This window comes from Solenopsis invicta, chromosome 4 (genome assembly GCF_016802725.1).
Source record: "Solenopsis invicta isolate M01_SB chromosome 4, UNIL_Sinv_3.0, whole genome shotgun sequence".
Taxonomy (NCBI): domain Eukaryota; kingdom Metazoa; phylum Arthropoda; class Insecta; order Hymenoptera; family Formicidae; genus Solenopsis; species Solenopsis invicta.
Window position 1 is genome coordinate 5,514,115 of NC_052667.1, and position 21,329 is coordinate 5,535,443.

At 37.4% G+C, this 21,329-nt stretch overlaps 1 protein-coding gene across 6 annotated transcripts in view; it reads right to left on the reverse strand.

The window, feature by feature from the left end:
- LOC105195558 (RNA binding protein fox-1 homolog 2) overlaps positions 1 to 21,329 on the reverse strand; it is a 339,314-nt gene that overhangs the window by 100,014 nt on the left and 217,971 nt on the right. For all 6 annotated transcript variants that reach the window (XR_005574599.1, XR_005574602.1, XR_005574603.1 and 3 more), the window contains one exon: positions 11,203 to 11,487. Coding sequence is in view for 1 of the 6 variants with exons in the window: in XM_026134731.2 (XP_025990516.1) it covers positions 11,203 to 11,487 (285 nt within the window). In the remaining 5 variants the exon portion in view is untranslated. The remainder of the gene's footprint in view (positions 1 to 11,202; positions 11,488 to 21,329) is intronic.

Here is a 21,329-nt window from a genome sequence, read left to right on the forward strand (position 1 = left end):
CCTTTCTGACGCGGTAGCGGGAGGAAATTTAACAGAGTGGAAAGCAGAACGAGCCACCAACCCTCGTACGACATAAACCGTCCACGAATATACCCTTCCCTCCCCTCCCCTCCCCCACTCCGCACCGGTCCTTTTAGCGTATGCCACCGACGATTATTCACGGAAAAATTTCGACAATTTCTTTCACCATTTATCTTTTTCATTCTCTGTTGGACGCTTTCATTATCTTTTTATTTCGCCTTTCTGTTCATTTAAAACAAAATGTAGCTGGCGATGTTCTAAAGCGTTTCAAAACAATTACAGAACGTATAATTAATACAGGCTGCTGCATTAATATATTATTTTGATAAAAAAGATTTATCAAGTGCAACAACAGTTTTATTATTATACCGTTACGTTGTGATTTTTTTTTTGACGGCAAAAAATATTTTAACTCGAAGCACACGTTAATTATATTATTCAATTACAAAATCATATCTCTTTCTCGTTTATTATCTATCTCAAAACATTTATTTCGATACGCTTGAATTATTATTTCATTACAACACGAAAACCTTTGCAACCGATCGCGAATGTGAATTTATTAAGCAAGTATATCGTCTGTAATCATCGAAAGGATTCGATTATCTAGCGTTTTATCTTAACAAGATACCTCGCGTGACGCGTCAAGGGAAAATGAAAATGTCCCTTTGCTTTCTGTCGTTTCGCGATTGAGAACTAACCGTCGTTCCAATTTAAGAAAATTATTCCGACGAATGATCCTCGTGGCACGAAGTAATCGAAATCGCATCGGCATATTTCTTCTCTTGACTTTGCGGATATTGGTTGAATATTGCCAGATATTCGAGAACAGTTCTTCCCGAGATTCCAACGCGTATTCGCGCATTAGCGAAAAGCACGATAATTGTCGTGAAGGTATTTCCCCCCCGTTAATTTCATTCCATGTTTTTAAATCGCACAACGAGGCTTCGGTTTAACAATATTTGAAATGTAAATGTAAATGAGACAGATTTATGAAATAATACAATTTGAAGAGGATTTTCATTCGCGATTGCTTGTATCTCTCAATCTTTGTTATACTCCATTGTACTAATTATACCTTCAAAAGAAAAGGTTGTTTATAGAAATTGAAACGTAACAAGAGACTGGAATTTGTGGGATTTATCACACGAACAAAAGAAATCAAAATTGCAAAGGATTATTATTTATTATCTCGATATAATATCCGCAACTGCTTAATTCCGTTATGCAATATTTACCCGAGTATCAACGGAATATGAGAAAAGCTTAATATATAAAAGTTATTTTCATTTATGTAACTATTTGCATTTTCTCCAGTTTAATTTACATACGACTACTAAAATCTCCTAAATTAAGCAAATCTCATCATGAAACTGGCAAATTGAATTTTTTAAAGCTCCAGCCGCATCTCACCGAGGAGGAGGAGGAGTCTCCTGAGTCATCCTCGTTAGCTATGCTGCTATTCGTGTCCCGGGAATCGGCATCCAAACGAACTGCTTGATATTCCGGCGGCGTGCATCGTCCACGGGGGAGATGCGCGAAGTACACTCGGATGCCAATTGATGCGGACATTTATTCCCGCAACTTTCGGTACAGCATCGCTCGCTTGCTTCGGGCGAATAGCTGACAAGTTTACCACAACGGCGGAATCGGGGAACAAATTCGAGCGTTATTTACTCGCGATACGCGGAATTCGCGTTGACGAAAGGTATAATATTTTGTTCGTAACTTTCTCCGCCAACGTAATTTCGAGACTTGTCGGAAACAAAAAAGATTTATTAGCCGTTAAAAAGTGCAAACGTCGAGTGTAACGAAATATTATTCAAATATGTAAATGAATAGAGGAAGATTATTAGTATAATTAAATTTATGATTTTAGTATAATTGCTGCGAGGTAACAACATCCATATTTATTATCTGGCAGAGTGCGAAAGAAGACTTTAAAAACGCCATCTTCGCGCTCCAATCAGATCATTTCGTAATTTATCCTCCGCGAATGCAAATCACTCTTGATAAAACATTATTTCCATAATTATGAATAACACAAACAAAAAGTTATTTATGCAATTATCTAGGTACGTATTATCTTATCAGTGTTAAACAATGATAGCCCTTCTTTCACATACATCGAGAAAAGAAGTTGTTAACTTGATTAACTTTCTTCGGTTCAAATATTTATATATTTAAGTTAAATACAAATAAAAATATTTAAACCAAAGTCCAAGCGTTTATGTCAAATACATGAACACTTGAACAGAACAAATTTAATCGAATTGAAAAATTTAGTCGAGTTAACCTTTTTTTCTCAGTAAAATAATACCGTGTGACTGTAGATCTTCGTGAAAATTACGTCGAGAAAAAAAATGGAATGTCGAAAAACATGACAAGCGAGATAAACCTCTCTATTACGGTTGTTTCTCGCGTCATATATGTGTGGCGCGTGTTTTCTGTATATGAGATAAACTTTGCGCAAATCAGATTAGGCGCACACAAAATCACTGCATGAAGGAACGCGCGCGTGAAGTTACGCGAGATAAATCCGACAAATTATGCAAACCGCGGAAGACGGATAATGTCATCAAGCGGGGAAACGCTCGCAAATTCTGTACTGTTCGAGAAGCTTTTAGTCCGGCATGAATAATAGAGACGTGTCGTTCCCAAGGCAAGGATTTATAGCCATTCGCCCCAAAACTCCGAGCCATTTGTTTGCCTCTTTTCCCTTCCCCGGCTCGCCTTAAAGGATCAACAAAACAAAAAAAAATTCACGGAAAAATAAAAACACTGCGGCTACCTGAAGAAAAAAAAATATTGACATCAACTTTCAAAGTTGTTTACCATTTCTATTTTTACCCATTTGCTTTACAAATCAAAGAATTGATTTTCCTCGTCGATTCGTTGAAACTAAAGTGAAACCAAGGTTTCACAATTTATAAAGACATCTCTTGTACAATATTTATTAGAATATAAAATATTTCGAATGAAGAAAAATTAAAGTGCCATCCTCTTCCGCGGCATTTAAAAAAACTTGTGCGAGAAAAAGAAATATTTGTTACAGAGCATCGCTGCGGATTGTCAAGATTATGATTTTCATAATTTGAAGTTGAAGGGCGACAAGTCGCAATAATATTTTAGTAATTTCCGAGTTTCGCAAAGTTCCAATCTTTCGCGAGCAAAGAAACTTGAGTAATCAAAGAGTGATCAAGAAAAGCGTTTACTGGTACAAAGGGCCTACCGCTCTCGGCAGGATAGTCTCGGCGCAATGCGACGGAAAACAATAAAACAACGCGCAGCGGCCTGTGCGAACATTTTCCTTTCGCTGAATACAGCGGCGGGCCGGTAATTCGTTGCTACTTGGAAATTTCAGAAAGTTCCAGACGACGGCCGCAACTTTATATTCATTAGCGGCGGGTTGCCGTGGAAGAAAAGAGAGGCAGGCAAATTTTCCGAGCCCCTGCGCGGGCGCATATTGCGAAGTTTCGCGCCGGTGAACCCGACGAATGGCGAATCTCTCTCTCTTCAGGGTTTCCGGCAAAGCGATTTCGACTTTTCGCGACTAACGAACACCGCCGAATAGCGCGGATGCTTTCAGCGTGCGACGAAACGTACAGCCGAAGAAATTTCTATTTCCTTACGACGTTTCAGGCTATATTCAAAATGTCTTAAGATTCTCACGTTTATTTCTACCTTCTCGACCAATTTGAAGTCTGTTTCCTTAATATGAAGTACACGAAAGGAAGTACACGAAAGGAAGTACATAAAAGTTCAAGTCTGTAGTAGGCCGAAGCAATCAGTATAATGATCGCATAAGCATCTATATGACGAAAAATAATTTCTGTGTGCTGTAATCAAATTTTAGTTGGATAATAATGTTGCATTTATTTAAAGGGTTACATAATTCCTCGATGGTCAAAAATTACTCATTTTTAAAAATTTTTGGGGAGGATAACAAATATATTTTATATCTAAAAAAGGGGCATGTTTTATCGATTATTAATATGTGCAAAAATACTTTTATTTTTAAATCTTTTTAATTTATTTAAATTGACTTTACTGTTTTCCAGCCCACCCCTCCAATCTTACTGTTGTCTAAAATTCTGTAAAACAATCAAAAATAAAAAATGATTGCGAGCCTCTAAAATGATGGTTGTCATTGTCATTAAGGCCTGAAGGGTCGGACTTCAAAATTTTGTAAAAATTGAAAAACATTTTTTAACAAAAGAGTTCGATTTTTACCTTCGACAAATTTTTTACCTTTAAATGTATTTATAAAAACTGTTATAATGAAAAATGTTAAAAAAATGGCCTGACAGATCAAAGAGAACTGCACTTTACACAAATAAAAATTTGTTTTAGTAACATATTAAAAATTATTAAAGTTATTATTTTAAGAGAGAAACTTTTGAAAAACATGATTTCGAGAAAAACATGTTTAAAGTTTCACAAAGAAAATTCACGTGAAGAATTATATGTTTTTAGGCAACCGTTTCTACTTTTTCCCATATACTAGACACTATAAAGATTTCAGATTTTAAAAAATTGACGTTTGAGAAAGTTGAGAAGATACGATGATAACCCTTTACGGAAAAAAAAATAAATGTAAAAGGCAAAATATTTTCACGTAAAATTAAGATGTGTGGATCTTTTCAGTTTGTTTTGCAAATATCTATAAATTTCAAATTATTCAGTGAACTGAAACCATTTTTTGTTTGTGCTTAAGTAAATCCGCTAGCTCGAAATAAGCAATCGCACAAAATAAACCGGATTATTTCATAATACGTCTTTGTGGCGGTTTTCGCATGAAACTATTCAAACGGCAGGTAGTTAAAACGAGTGCCGTCTCGAGCGAGTTAACTTGAAAGGGGACAACGGAATTTCGCCTAATGCTAGGAAACTCGAATGTATACCATTGCGCGTCTGTTTGCCGCCAGATAACTAGGGATGCACGCACCGTGTGCGCAGTATATGAAATATATGGACAGTACGTGCATTATAGTACGTGCAATGTTATATTGTCGGCGAATCCCGGATTATGCTATGTAATACTATAACGAGAGTTGAGGGAAACTAGTAATGAGGTAGAAAATTCATTAAAAAAAAAATCGTCTATTCTTGTGCCGTTTTGCAACAGCGTAGTATATTAAAATTAAAAATAATGCGATGTACTAAATATAAATGTAAATCATTATGTATTTTAAGTTAATAATCAAATAAGTTGATAGATGATAAGTTATTAATCAATTTTCACTCTTGCAATATTATATTCTAAATTGCATACTGTCTGATCAGACCTGAACTCTTAGGGCATAAAATTAATTCTAGAGTAATACTATAAGTAGATTTTCATCCAGACGTTAATTTAAGTTTAGCACAATTACTATTAAAATTTAGATGGTTTAAATTATATTTAATACTTTCTCACTTTAAAATAGTGTTAGTTCAGTTATTTCCTAATATCTATAAATGTAGAAAAAATCTAAACAAAATTCTTTAAAGTATAAAAAAAATTCTTAATTACGTGGAGAATTTTCAATAAATAATTTCAATGTCAGAAAAGTATGAGCGGCATTTTAGAATTAAATATTAAATATAATTCTTACTTAACAAACAAAAAAAATTATAAATTCCGTAATTCAGTCTCTCTAAATTGTCGCGGTTTCACAATGCACATCTATACTTCTTGTATAAATTATTCCAGTGATTTATTCGAGGCAACAATTTCTGTGCGACAAATTGTCCGCATGATCGGCCGTATGTGCACGACTCGAGCATAACGCTCCGTAATTCCGGGCAATATAATATACGTGTTGTCGCATCGAGGCGAACAACACGATTGCGCTGCCATCCGTTCGGAATGAAACTGTGGAAGGAAGCGCAGAAGGTAGTGGTAGAGCGTTGATGATGGTGGAAGGAAGGAGGAGGGAGAGGAAATGCATGGCAAACTCCCGTGTCCCAGGTGATCTCGCGTGCGTGAAGCTGCGGCCGAACGAACTGTGTGCGCGGGTGACGTGCGCTTTTCGACTCGATGACTAACCAGGCCCGGTTAATTGACCAGACGTATTTACCGCGGGACAAAGCGGCCACGACCGGAACCAGCGCGACGTTGTTCACGAATTGTTCGTATGCCATCAAACTGCCCGCGAGAGATCATTATCAATCTTGCCTCCGCGTTTGATCGGACGCAAACAATCTGAACTTACTCCCGTGGAAGAGAGTGAGGGACAATTTCGTCTAACTTTTGACGATATTAAAGAAGAAGAGGGCAATATGGCACCCATTTTCGTTTTATTGAATAACTTGGTTAATAACTTGGTTAATGCTTCATATTGAATCTCGAACGATTATATTCGTCAAAGTGTTGTTTGATAGTTTCGAGACTCAAAGCAATGAAATCTTACTTGGAATGTGATTTATAAAAATGTAACGCATAACTGGTGAAGAAGAAAAAGTGGTGGTAACATGGTTATCCCAGAAATAATTTTAAAATAATTGGTTTAGTTTAAAAAAAAAAAAAAACAGTATTTTGTTAAAACAAAATTATATATTTTTAATTTTTCCATTGTTTAGAATTTTCCTGTATTTAAAAACGTTAGAGATATCATTTTATTCTTGTTTTTAATATTAAAGAATAAAATATCTCTAAAGTTCCTGAACACAGTCCTCTAGATTGACAATCAAATTATTAAAGAAATATTTCGATATGAAAATTTTGCTTAAAAAGCTATATTAACAAAATTCCGCGTCATCATTTAACTTTGCGTAACTCGAAATGTGTACAGCCAAACAAAAAGTTAAATAAGAAAAACGCACAAAAGAACCTTGAAAAAGTGCTCAAAAATAAAAATGCATTGTCAGTGATCGCGTGTTGGCATATTGGCGCCGCTAAAAACGGCAGGTTACTAAACGAATAATTCCATAAGCAATTGTCAAATTTCATTATCAAATTACAGAGATAACAGGGATAGCCGTAATGTCCCCTTCTCCTCTACGCCTATGAGTTTATATTAGGCAAAACGGACGTAACATTTCTAAAATAAAGAACTTTTGATAACGCAATCAACGTCGGATATTACTTCCCTTTTTTTTTACAGAATCGATTTATCGATTTTTCCCTCTCAATTTGTCACGGACATAGTACCCATTCCGTTCGTGACAAAAGAAGAAAAGTGTAATTTTTTTTCAAGTGCGGTTTTTTCAGTTTTGCTCCGATCTATATATAGATAAAATGGAAATCATTGGACGAATTTTACTACGAAACGAGTTTAACGCTGGAGTAATTTCATTCCAATTTACGGAACGTCCCAGATGTATCGCAATCGCGGATAACGTGTAACATTATTACGAATACGAAGTGAGGCATTAATGTCACGAGTAATCGTAGGGTAACTCGAGACTGGAGGTTATTAGCCATTATAAATATCGAGCTTATCCCAATCCCCGCGGATGGTAACGTATTTCTCGATTCTCGCGCGCAGAGAGACGTATCGCGTTTACGATTTCACGGGAAATAGCAGCAAATCGCGCGCACGCCGCCGTGCTGGAGCTGGAAATAGTTACGCGCAGGGGGGGAATCGGCGAAACAGCGTGATCCGCACGAAACGCGATGAATTAGAGCGGATTTATTTAAACATTACTTTTGCCGTACACTCGTTGCGCGCGCGATATCACCCCGATACAAAGGTGCTTTTGCATTTCGAGCCGCGGCCGAGCATGAAATCAATTATCGTCGTCGCCGGAGACCCGACCTTTCCCCGATATTTATTTAGCATTAAAGCGCGATCGTCGTTATCCTCGCGGTGCTCTGCCGCGCTCTAACCGGTGGGGTCGTAAATCAGGGAAGGAGAGACCTGGATGCGGCGTCTCCGATGGTAATGAATCGGAGAGAGTCGGCCGACGGCGAGAGGACGACGCATTGTAGCCTCGAGTTTCCACGCATCGTCGATGCGGCGTATGAATTTCAAGGGAATTAATGGCACAGGATTATATCTCGTAATCGCATATCTGTCACAGGAACGACGTGCCCTCCCCGTGGACCGCCAACCTATTTCAAACAAAGGGGAATCGAGATTCCGCCACGTTCAACTATTAAAATGCAATTACCAACGAACCGTTTAGCTTTTGTTGTAAACATGGACGGATCGATTGTTACTAAAAGGGCTCACCCTAAATATAAGTGCTTGAATAATCACGGCGTTTTGAGAAAGATCTCTAAATATTTGAAATCTTATACTGATTATGAAATATAATTAATACATAATTCTTTCAGTAAAAAAAAAATTGTGCACTGCTATATGGCTGAAAGAACTCTTTGATGTGGAAAAAAATGTTTGGTTGTTTTTTTATTATAATTAAAGAAATAGTTTGATTGCGCGACAAAATCCCCCCCCCCTTTTCTATTTTTTTTTTATAAAAATACATTTTTGAAACAAAAATTTTAAAACAAGTAAATTATTTCTTATATTTCTGTCAGTGCTTTCGTTGAATTAAAAAATTATTTGTTTAACTTAAACAAATCATTTATTTATTTTAAAAGAAGGCTGATAACATCATTTCTTGAAATCAGATAAATTTTTATTTCCCTCAAACATATTTTCATTTCAGCTTGAAGAAACCAAGTAAAAGAAATAATTTCATCAATTTAAACTTAAATTTTCTCTAAGTGCAATATATTGAAAGGCAGAGAGATCGAGAGAAAACGTATAAAAAGGTATGATGTGAAAAGATTATTTCTTGGAAGTAAGATCCTGCATACAATGGAAATGAACAAAACGTAAGATATAAATATATGACCGTAAAAAATAAATATAAAGCCGTACAAGATAACTTATTATTTATGTACCTGTAGTGTTCATTGACGAAACTGATTTTAAAATTTCAATTTCTATTCCTAATATCTAATATTCTCTGCTGTGCACAGGTCCCAAATCGAGACGCGATGATTGATAAATAAAATTATTTAATCAAGACACTTCACGTTTTTTTTTTGTGGCTCTTATATTCAAGTATTTCAAATTTTGAATTGCAACTATTGTAGTTCAATCTGAGAAACTTATAGATTTTCTTCGTCACGGGCGCAATAAATAAAAGATTCGTAAATACGAATTCGTATAAATACAGACGTTTCCAAAATTACTATACCTTGCAGACACAAAGTTGGACATAGAGTGATGCAAAAAAGCGTAATTAATAATTTCCAAGAAAAAGTTAATCTGACACGTTCCAATGACAACCATCCGGTGAATAATGCAATAAACCGAGTTGCAGTTGCTCGTAAATTGTGGAACGGGCTAAAAGTAAGATCGTTAATAGCCTTATGCAAGATTTCTGTATCTTAATTTCAATTACAAAGCGCAATTATCGATTACATTCGCTAATGAGGGCTTAAATTTCAAGCATAAAATAGGTTTATAGCTCCGAATATCATTATGAAATTACGATTTCTGGAATTAGCCTACCTATTTGAAAATCGTACATATTTAACGGACTCGTTGATTCAATTACGCGATAAATTATCTCGCATACGATAAAACTGCAATTAAAACTCGACTTACAGAATTGCGTTAGTCAGCTTAACTAGATTCGTTAGTTTTTTTAAGTAGATTCTTACAAATAGAGACTTTAAACAGATACGATTCTCTGATCCGATTACGCACAAAGTATACTCTTGTTTCTGAATTTATTATCTTTATCGTCACAATGTATCTACGAAAACAAATATCTTTCCCTCACTCTATCCTCACATTAATGTAAATATTGATAAACATTAATGCTTACATTAATACTTTATCCTCATAGAAAAGATAAAGGAAATCTTGCCAAGGGAAGAAATTCTTTTATTCAATCAGTAAGTAAACCCTTCCCGTCTATCGCCGCACTCCGTCATGAATTATAAGGTACCCTCCCCCTCCCTTCGTGGAATTCACTCGTCGCCTCCGACGCGACGACGTCTCCTCTCCATTCATACGTGTCGAGAATCATTGACCGCGACGGCGACTACGTGACGGGATGACGGCCGCGCCTTCTCGGCGCGTCGAGAAACAGGAGGACAGGAAAGGCGACGGTGGAGAAGTTCGGTTCTCCGATAACGGAATGTGCACTAAAATCTCGAAAATGCTCTCCGCGTGCTCTCGCGAGGGGCTACTTCGCAGGGGCTACCGTAACGTGCAATTTCGCGTTGTCACGAGCGTCGGGAACATTCAAGGAAAGGACTAGTTACTCCAACGGGCTCCTGCGCTTGCGGTTTCGGTTGCATCGCACACCGGGCCCGGTGCAGCCCAATAACGTGTCGCCTTGACCTCTCGTCGCGAGACGTTACATTATTTGTTCACGAAGGGAAACGGGACAACGTGGTCCTAAGGGAATTCCACCGCTATGCGGAATGCGTGTATTATGTTCGGAATTGTGTTTGGAGAAATATATATCTTGACACATTGAGTTTTCCACGGCTCTCTCAATTACTCTGTCAGTACATCTCGTATTGTTCGAAGTAATTGTACGAACACGTAATTTTAAAATAATTCTATAACTTAATCTATTGTAACAATTAGTAATTAATTCCGATGAAGTACGATACATTCTGCTCTGAGAAAAAAAAATTTGTTAAAAAACTAAAATATCTAATACGCTCGATTAAATATTGAATTGATTTAACAATGATTTAATTGCACGAAAAAGGTATTGTTCATTCAAATTTTTAATCCAGAATTAATTTAATCAATTAAAGTTGCGCTAAATATCGAGCTAAATATTTTAGTTTTTTAACAAATTTTTTTTCTCCGTTCTTGGAGGAAAATGCCAAGGAAAATGCCAAACTCCTAATCATTAGAATTGTAATTTTTAAATATGCATAATTTTTAAAATTATCTTTCAATGTAACATCGAGATTAAATATATCATACTTTATTATTGTTATGTTCTAACTTTTTTTTATCAACTGTCAGTTAACTTCTCTCGCCAGTTAACTGACTTTACTTAGTTTTATCTTCGTTTATTTTTAAAATCATATTGTATAATTCGATCCGTTGTAGTAATTACAAACTAATCCTGATGCAGTACGATATTCTGTGCAGAGGAAAATGCTTAACTCCTGATTATTATCATTTTAGTTTTGTAGTTCTGAGTGATAATTGAAGTGCTTATCGACCGATTCGACACAGTCGTGTTAATTAAGAGTCAGAAACTTACGATGGCCTGTTGATCGACCCCATTCGGAGGCGGAGGCGGACTGAAGCTGCCCGCGGTCGGTGCACCGGGGGCGGCGGGATGAGGTGCGCCCGCCGCAGGCGGCACCTGGGGCCCGCCGGTTGGAGGTGGTTGCTGGGGCGCACCGGCGTTCTCCTCCTTCACTGGTGGCGGTGGCTTAACGTCACCGGCTGCACCGGCCGCCCCCACGACACCCGCGACCCCGTTTACCGGAGGAGGGAAGACACCCCCACCATAGGGCGCAGCCATCCCTGTCTGCACCATATGCTGAAAGCAAATAGAATTTCTTGTGAGTTTCACTGCTCGATCATCGCAACTCAAGTTTTAAGGTAAGACTAAATCAAGAACATTTTTTAAAACATTAGGAAAAATGGGAAAAAATTACACGTTGTTTCATACTGCATTTGATAGTAGCAGAAAAAATTTGGCGACGATCTTCCAGCCGGATAAAAAGTTATTTCAATAAGAAGTAGACGGGTGTTCTAATGAAAATGTAATTGATAATAAAATAACAAGATAAAAATTAATGAAAAAAATTTGAATGTTTTTTTTTATTTAAATACTTTAAATATTTAAGATGATTCATGTAAAGTTTCATTGCGATGCAGAGGTCAATTCTGTAAAATAAACAAAATTCATTTATTTACAAAATAACTAAACAGAAAATCACAATAAAACTTTGTATAAATCATCTTGAATACTTAAAGTAATTACGCAAAAGAATTTTTCTTAATGTTGTAAAAAATAATTTAATTTTTAATAACAAATAGAGTACATAAAAATGTGTTAGTAAATATATCTTATTCACACAGATTTCATAGTTTATTTGAAATGTTAGTATTAACACATTTCCAAATTTTACTTTGCAGAGTTCGTATGTCCCTTAAGTATCCTTAAGAGGCATTAACAATCGACAAACGTAAACGTGACTTCAATGGTTTTATAAGTTAACTGTTAATTAATAATTATTAATTATATGGATCAATATTAATGCAAGTTACGAACTTCTACTTGAGAAATGAAAATTAATGATTACTAATGGAAACTTCCTGTGATGGTCTGAGAGTTCAAGATTTACTGAATTATCCTGTCTAGATTCATCATATAACTATTTTACATTAATAAATTAAGATGATTTTAAAAGAAATCATAATTGCCTATCGATCGGTTCTATAATTTTTAACAAAGTCAGCGTGCTATTTATAATTTACAATAATTTAAATATGATGTTAAATAGACAGCACAGGAAATACGCTTTACTTATTAACATTCCATTAACACTCGAGCACTCTCTCGTCTCTCGATCGCGAGACAAGAAAGAGAAATATTTCTCCTATCGCAAGTGGGTTCGGTTCAGTTTTTCTGGCCTCTCGGAGATCGTTAGAGATGAGGGATAATGGCGAAAATGGCGTTGCCAATTTTTCGTGCGGTGGCGAACTATTCACCGTGACCGCAGGCAATCGTACTAGCAGAAAGATTTCTGGCAATGTTCCATTGGAATGTCGTGGCGAACTACGATTGGTTGAATAATACCTCACCGCAAACCTCGCCTCGGCGGCAAAAATGCCATTTTATCCCCCCCAAAAAAAGTGAAAAGCTAATCTTTCTCGTCCAAAGTCGAAAACTAGTTTTCTTATGTAAGAGTCACAAATATTCCAGAAAATATTCTTCTTCTGGTGACTTTTGGTTTAAGAACATGAATTAGTTCGTTCGTTGAGAAAAAAACTTTGTGCGTTTGAATACTTAAATTCCAATGTCGGGTAATAAAATATAACAGTAAAATATAACAAATAATAAATGTGTTGGACGTAATTATTGTTTATCATTTTATATTTCACTCGTTAAAAGTACGCATACCAAAGCTGAAACTGTGATTAAACACTTCGATGTTTACAAAGTTATATTAAAATATAAGTTTGTTATAGATTTATAAATTTTACGCTTCGAGAGCACCTCACTTTATTTATATTAACAGTTATTAAATTGCACATTATATAAAAATAATCAATTTTAATTGGACGGATTGTGAAACGTGATATTCTTGTCGGTAGCTAATAAAAGGCTTCGCAGTGGCGCATGGGGAAAAATCATTAATGTTCGGACCGGACTTTCCAGTACCGCCGCGGGGCCAGAAGAGTTTAAGTAAAGAGAGACAATTTTTATAGAACGTAAACGGCGGAGAAGGATCCGCGGGACGGCAAACGATTTACTATGGACAGCAGAGGGTAACTATAATTTATGGTTCGCCCCCGGGCCGTGCCATCCACAATCTCGCGCGTGGCAGGTTACAGATGGTTTGTCCAGTTCTCCCTTCTCTCCAGATTATTTCTGAACGCCACCCCCTCGACCTCGCTCCGCCACGAGAGAGCAAAGAGCCATTTGTTATTCCTACCTTGAACATTTTTCTGAAAATTCGATTTAGACCGGATTCCGCCGATACCGGACCGGCCGCGAGCGCGCACGCGAACGGAGATGAAGCTGCGCGAGGAGGAGCTCCGTGCCCTTTGTTAAGTCTGAGAAATGAAGGTCTCGGTCTCGGTAATTACGGAAGAGCCGACATCAACAAAGTGCTGCAAAGATCCAGATGTGATTCCTCGCGCCTGATTGCAATAGCATCAGTATCTGTGATAAATTAACAGCTGTCGTTTACATGAAAATGTCAGAAGTAATAGATGTATAAGAATAGAAGGGCGATTTTTCAATTTATAAATGTGCAACTCCATTAAAAAGCAATGAGAAGTAAATAATGTCTCGTGAATATATATGTACACAAATATATGTCTCTCTCTCTCTCTCTTTTTCTTTCTCTCATATGTATAATTAATTTAATGAAAATGCATAATTATAATCAACGTTTGTCAATACCGATTTTACACTTATGCAATAAATCTAATTTCCTCTCATTTCTATTTATCTTTATTTTCGTCGTATCAGGAATGTCTTCCTTCGAAAATTGAAATTTCGCAAAATAAAAGTTTATTGCAATTCCACCTAGCAGCGGAAACTGTACACGAAATACCCAATCGTCCCTTCAAATTTGGTAACACGAAGTCAATTTTTTTTTTTTCAATCGAGATTCAATTACGGATACTCATACACGGGGCAAATGGAACTCTATAACAAAACCGCGAAAGAAACTGTCGGAAAGAGGTTTCGTCGGAAGTCTGCTCACGATCGGCGACATTAACAAGAAAAATCTACGAAGAACGAGCACGATGATGAGCAGAAAGAGGAGAAGTAATACGAGAAGGTATATATTGTTCGCAGGAGACAATCAATGAAAGGATACGCGGCGAGCGGTGTACTTCACGTGCGAAGGGGGATCCCTTTAGAAAAGCCTCGCGGCGAACGAGAGCTGAAACTAAGTTTGAGCGAGGCCGAGGAAAGTCACCTTGCGATCTATAGCTCTACACATCGCATTCCTCTTCCATCGACTTTCTATTCCGCGAGCGTAGCTTAATCAACGAAAGGGACAGCATGGATAAGAAAAAGGAGAGAGCGCGCACACGCTGGAGAACGTGATCCCGTACCGACCTAATTTTCTCTCGCTAGCACGGGAAATATGTCTTCCGATTGGCTGGGAAAGCCATGGCGGCTTTTCTCCCCCCGATCACGGAGATAAAGAACCCCGACGGGAATTAAAAATGCATTAATCTTTCTGGTCGACGAATACGAAGAAACGTGGACTTGGATTTGCCGACTGCTAGCTGCTATTCCGCTAATTAATTTTTTTTTTTTTTCGTTCCAAGAACGGACGCGATCGCAGATAAGAGAGAATCCTGGCAAGAGTTTTGTGACTTCGCTATATAGGCGAATGTATTTCTTCGCAACGTCGCAATAGCTGCCGGAAGTTTGAGCGCGGTATGTTAAAATTAAACTCGGGTCACGTTAAATCGAATCAAATTTATGTCACGTTCATAGGCGGAGCTAGGCGGAAGCTTGCTCTCTCTCTCTCTCTCTCTCTCTGCGTGTCCAAATAAAATGTCGCGTTGAAATTACTCGCGTGCACAGACAATGGAATTGTCTATGTAACGCCACTAAATAAATTTTAAAAAAATTTCTTCCTCCAAATATCAGAAGGATTCATCAAAATTGCAAGTATATTGCGGATATTACGAAAAAAAATTAGGTTTCTTCGACAGCTCAAAGGGCATCTCAACTCGCGATAAAACTCTCAATTCCATTTTGGTGAATGATCCACTCTCGCTCGGTCAACGACAGTCTAACAGTTCTTTGTCGTCTGTTCCTTCTTCTTTCCCCCCTTTTTTTTCACGATTGAGAACGGAGCGAGGTTTCCATGCGGCAGTACATACAAGGGACCATTCAGAGCATGCTTCCCCTTCGACGTCAGCAGAGCGTGTCGCCGCAGCTAGCTTGGGCCTTACGGCGATCGCGTGCGCGAGGAACGTAATGAAAAAAAAATTTTAATGACCCCACGCTAATTCGATCAGCTACCTCGGGCGTAGAGAATGAATGACCAAATGCACGGCGGCGCTCTCGTGCCGTTTCTGCGATGCATTCGCGCTGCTTAATTAGATACTCGAGGCAAACGATTATTCGAACACGGTTATGCGAACTGCCGATTCATCTCCTCGTTCGGTTCACACGATTAATTATGACAATCGTTAGCTCTGATTTAACCTTCGGAGCTATTATTTAACTCTGAACTTTATTGGAATACAACATTTGGAACCGAATTAAATTTGGATTGTTATACATTATGACTGAGATTAAATTGTTTCTACGAGGAATCCAGAAAATTATTCGGATTACAAATGCATCGATTACGTACATAGAAGTTCTAAACGGTAAATTAAAAATTTTTTCTTAATTTTTAGAAGTGTAAAAGATGGTAAAAAAAATAATGCAAAGAGAAATTGGAAGGGTGAAAAAGTGTCTTAAAAAATTATTTAACTCTTTACGATATTAAAAATGTCGTGAAATTCAATGTATTTTTAAGTTAAACGTTAAATTTTAAGTACAATAAATTTAATGTTTCTTTAAGTGAAAAATATGTGCATGGAATTCAGTGCACTTTTGACAACGTTAAGCGTACCTGTTTGAAATGTGAAACTTTAACAGTTATTCAACAGTAAGTACACTGTTCAAAGTAGACATCAGAATTTAATGTGATGTAACGGAAGCAAATTTCAAGCAGGTACATTTAAAAAATATTTAATGTGCGTTTAATGTAAATTTAATGTTGCCAAAAGTGCACTATAAATTTCACGCACGCACGCTTTCCGGTTACAGATACATTAAATTTAATGCGCAACTTGAAAAAAAGTACATCGAGCTTCATGACATTTTTAACAGTGTAGATGTACAATAAATTTGAGTCGAAGGCGCGAGGAAATGGAACTCAAATAAGATCGTATTGCTAGGTACAGTTTGCCCTTTGAATTTCGGGACTTTGCACGCCGCAGGATTGATCGTTACGACCTAGAATTCTCGCGGATCACTAGCTCAATGCTGCATCTCGCGTTACGAAGAGCTAAGCCCGGTACAAGCTACGAAATCCGAGTTATCTCGACATATCGGCTCCCTCTCTTTGCTTCAGATCGATTCATGCAAATGCTATATCAGACCAACGACCTATTTTGAGAGAGTGCCATCGACCAAACAAAATGGCACTTTTCTCATGCACAGTGCCTGTCTTATCGACTAAAATTGGGAGGCAGGAGGGGATTGGGAGGCGAATAACCGGCAAACCAGGGAACTGGCTTGTCGATCTGCATGGAGGTTCAACGTTATCGGAATTGACAGTAGAAAAAGCGGACACGCGATAGCTACGGGAGGAGGCTGTTTCGCGCGGATCCGCGAGGAGATGCGCGAATCGAGATGGATTGTCGTTTCTCGCGCCAAGTCTCTCACGCAGCGAAGTTTCGCACAGCGCAAATACCTCGATTCTGTAACTCAATGAAAGTATGCGGACGGTGTTGCGAGAGAACACTGAATTAATTCGCTTAATTTAAAAAAAAAGTACACAATTGCGTCAGCAACGCGCGGAACTCCTCGTTTTAAACTTTAAATTAATTCGCGTAAAACTGCTGTTTTGCGAATTAAGCTAGTGTTGCGTAATATCAAATATGGAAATGATATTATCGCAATTTTACAAAATGGCTACAAATGGATGCATTTGTAATTCCGCGCGCTGCGTTCGAGATAATGGCGTGGGTTGGAAAACAGCTTATTTGCGCATTGCTATTCGTAGCCGTATCAGAATGCATCGCGCCACGTTTTGAAATGCAAAAACGGATACGGCGATGCGGATATGCCAACGGATGCTATGGAAAAATCGAGAAAGACGTATCCTCCATAGCGAAGAAAGGGAACAATGCAATTTCCCAGAAGTACGCACCATCTCCTTCGAACATTATCATTTATTAACGCGCGAAAGCTAATACCAAGATAATTGAAATTCTACTTAGCATGTAGATCTACACCAAATTTCATTGCATCCACATTTTCATACAAGTAAAGAAATAAAGTCATCCCGAGAAAAGATTCTTGAAAATTTATTTGTGGGATATAAATTTATTTAATTAAGATAAATCTTCATTTAAATGCGGCGAGATAAAATTTTATTTCTAGCAAATGAATCAATTAATGAGACGAATAAAATATATTTCACAGAAGTATTCTGTCATCGAAATCTATTTTCTTTTACAACTAATAAATATATCGAAGAAAATATCACAATTATATTTTTTTTCTCAGTGCAGGAAAGAGGCAAAGCTGCAAGCTAACACGTTCTAATTTTATTCAGTTCTAATCTCTTGAAAAGAATAAGCGTATTTTAAGAAGAAAGCCTAATAAAACACGGAGGATCGAAAATCGTGCTATATCACGCTGACTTGCGTAAACGTATCTAAAATACTTTCTATCTACAGACTGTTTTAACTTTCCCTCGCACTTGACTAAGCTTGAACGAGTGGTGACTACTCAGAATTTCTTCCCCCACTTTAATTACACGTATACTTAATTTAATATTGTCAACTAATGTGTAATTTACAGGAAAAAAAAAACAGCTAAAGTTTCCTAATAAAACGTAGCCGAATATAATCGAACATTACAAAAACATTGAAAACAATTACGACGCAATTAAAATCTTGGAAACGGCATAAAATGTGTGCCGAGCAGAAAAAAAAATATATATATAAAGGTACATCGCAATCGACTTCCGTAAAGATGTTACTATTGTTTCGATGCTGTGCTTCTCGCGGAGCGGCGCAACACTACCATTACGTCATATCCAGAAAGCGAGCAATAATTTCAGCGGCGGACACGTACGCGCGCACACCAGCGCACGCTGCAGGAGCGGGAGCGCCCGTAATTTAACATCGGGTTTTCATCTCGAGTACTTTCCCACGAGTGTACCGACACGGGGCAGCTTTAAGCTTCCGCGACAGCGGTTTGCCCTTGAGTATTAGGATCTGAAACGCGCGCGTCGGCGGCGCGCGGCCACCCTTCCTCGTCCTTTCGATGTTTTGACGCCAGCAAAGCGAACGGGCCTCCAAGAATAAACCTGAAATCAATAGCGGCTCGACAGAGAGCGCGAGAGAAAGTGAGACAAAGAGCAAGGCAGAAGCGGGAATAGAACGAGACAGAAAGAGGGAGAGAGAGAGAGAGAGAGAAAGAGAGTGGATAACGGCAGGAGGTTTTCCGACCGGCCGAGCTTAAAGCACATCCGGCATATCCTTCTCTATGCACTTCACTTTGGTAGATTTTTCGTCCTATGATTGCCAAAGTATCATTTCGATCCGTCGTCGCCGGACGAGGACAGAGGAGTTCGTAGAAAAAAAAAAAACTATACGTCTTTATTACGTAGCGCTTCCCGGAATTGACAAGCGAGCTTTAAACAGTATTGACGGGAATCGTAAAAATGTTTTATGATGCGTTTCATTTAGCTTCTGCAGTGTCGTTTTCTGTACCGTGTTATAGTGTTATACTTCGCGCTGAGACAACAGTATTATTATTTTCATTGTATGATTGTTACTGTTGACTGAATTAATAATATAAGAGATCATCTTTTTATTATTATTAATTTATAATTTCAAAATTAAGAATAATTGAAATGCTTTAGCCGAAGCAGAATTTAAAGGCTTTACGTATAAAAATATCGATTCTTCTGCCAAGAAAAGCGATTACTCAATTTACTTTTTTTTCTTCTAGTAATAATTATAATAATTTAACAAGAAATACTTTGTTGATAATTGGCTTAAAATATACTTATCATAAAATTCAGAAAAATTCATTATATATTAAAAAACAGAAAGAATTTATATTCCTTCGACGAATATAAAATTGCATCAAAGAGATAATGTCAGAATAAGCAAACCAAAGTTTTGGGTTAACTTAATCTTCTTGGTTGAAATATTAAATTATTAGGATTCAGAATATATTTTGAAGAAATTTAATGCTTATGATAAACTTAGAAACAGATTTATGAATATATAAACTTGTGAAATATTTGAAATAAAAAATATTTAAATCAATTTAAATAATTTATATATCTTTAGTGTATATACAAAAAAAAACAAATAGCTAATATATTTTAAAACTATTATTATTATTATGGGATGTATATAGAACGTTTCTCAAAACATTACGAAAGTTAAGAAAAAATAACAGATTGTTTTATATTGCATTTGAAAGTAGTAGAAAAAATCTGGTCGCAATTTTTTATTTGGATAAAAAATTATATTAATAAAAAATAGACGTGCTCTAATAAAAATAATAATAAAATAATAAAATAAAATTAATATTGAAATAATGTGTTAATATTAAACACATTTCCAAATTTCATTTAGTTTGTAAGAAATGTATATCTGATATATCCTTAAAAAGATATTCTTTGTAAAAACAAACTAAAAAGAAAACAATTGAAAATTGAGCAATCGCTTTTTTTAGCACGAGGATATTTTTCTGGGCGTGAACGTGATATGGAAAGCCAATAATGTTTATTAACCACTGCTTAAACACATACCATAAAAAAAAGTTAATCTGCTCGCGTGAAAAAGTTGAAATCAAAAGCGCTATTGTTTTTCTTTTTTTTATAATTCTAAACTGAAGCCATCGCGAGTGGAAGAAAAAAAAACAATCGTTGGAAACGTATTTTGATTCGCGACGAAATTGTGACGATCCGGCCAGCCAATCGGTTGTAACGATGACAGAGAGTCTGATCGCCTCCATTCTCATTCCTATATGCCTCCTTCTCGCACGATCGCTCTCTTCCTCATTCCCCTTGCTCGCCGAGTTAAATACTCTAATTCGCGTTAATGGATGGCCCGCTGCCAGTGGATCGCTTCTAAAGAGCCTCTTCCCGGTCGGGAACGACGGACGCGTCGTTCAGCAGAGCGCGTTCACACCACTCGGGCCACTTGGGCCCGCGCAACAAAGCACCGTCAATAACGGGCCCTGTCTCCCTGAGATCGGCATCTAGCCGCACGAAGGAAATCGCCCATTTGATGGGAGTGCCTGGCGTAGCATTACGATCTTATATAGCCGCCAGTAGTCAATAACACAACACATGTATACGACGGAGCGATAAAAGTCGCTAAGGTCTACGTGATAATTACATCCGCCATCGATCGTCGACATCGATCGGTTCTTCCGTCACGTAACGAGACGGTTACGTAAGCGACTTCGCGTGTGTGTCTCTCTCTCTCTCTCTTTCTCTCTCTCTTTTTGGCACGATAAATCCATCCCGTTTAAATCTGTACGTCTCGTTGCGATTATCTTCAGAAAACCGGTATGAACACATTCGATACACCTCGCGATAAGCATCTCAGTTAATTGTATTAATTATACTATCGCGCGAATAGGTCAGATAAACCGAACAGATTATTCCTCGCGAGACGAGTTGTTTTTAACAAAAAAAAAAAAAAAAAAAAAAAAAATTGTTATTCGCCGCATAAGACAGCTCATGTTCACGAACTTACGCCTGCAGCATATTCTCGTTGAGCGATCTTTATCTCGCACGGCAGCGGCATTATAACGATAAGGAACCCATCTGTGAATCAGAGCGAACCGATCTACGTTACGTGATAACGATCGGTAAGCGTTCCGCCTGGTCGAAACGTCACGGTCGAACGATCACAGAGAAG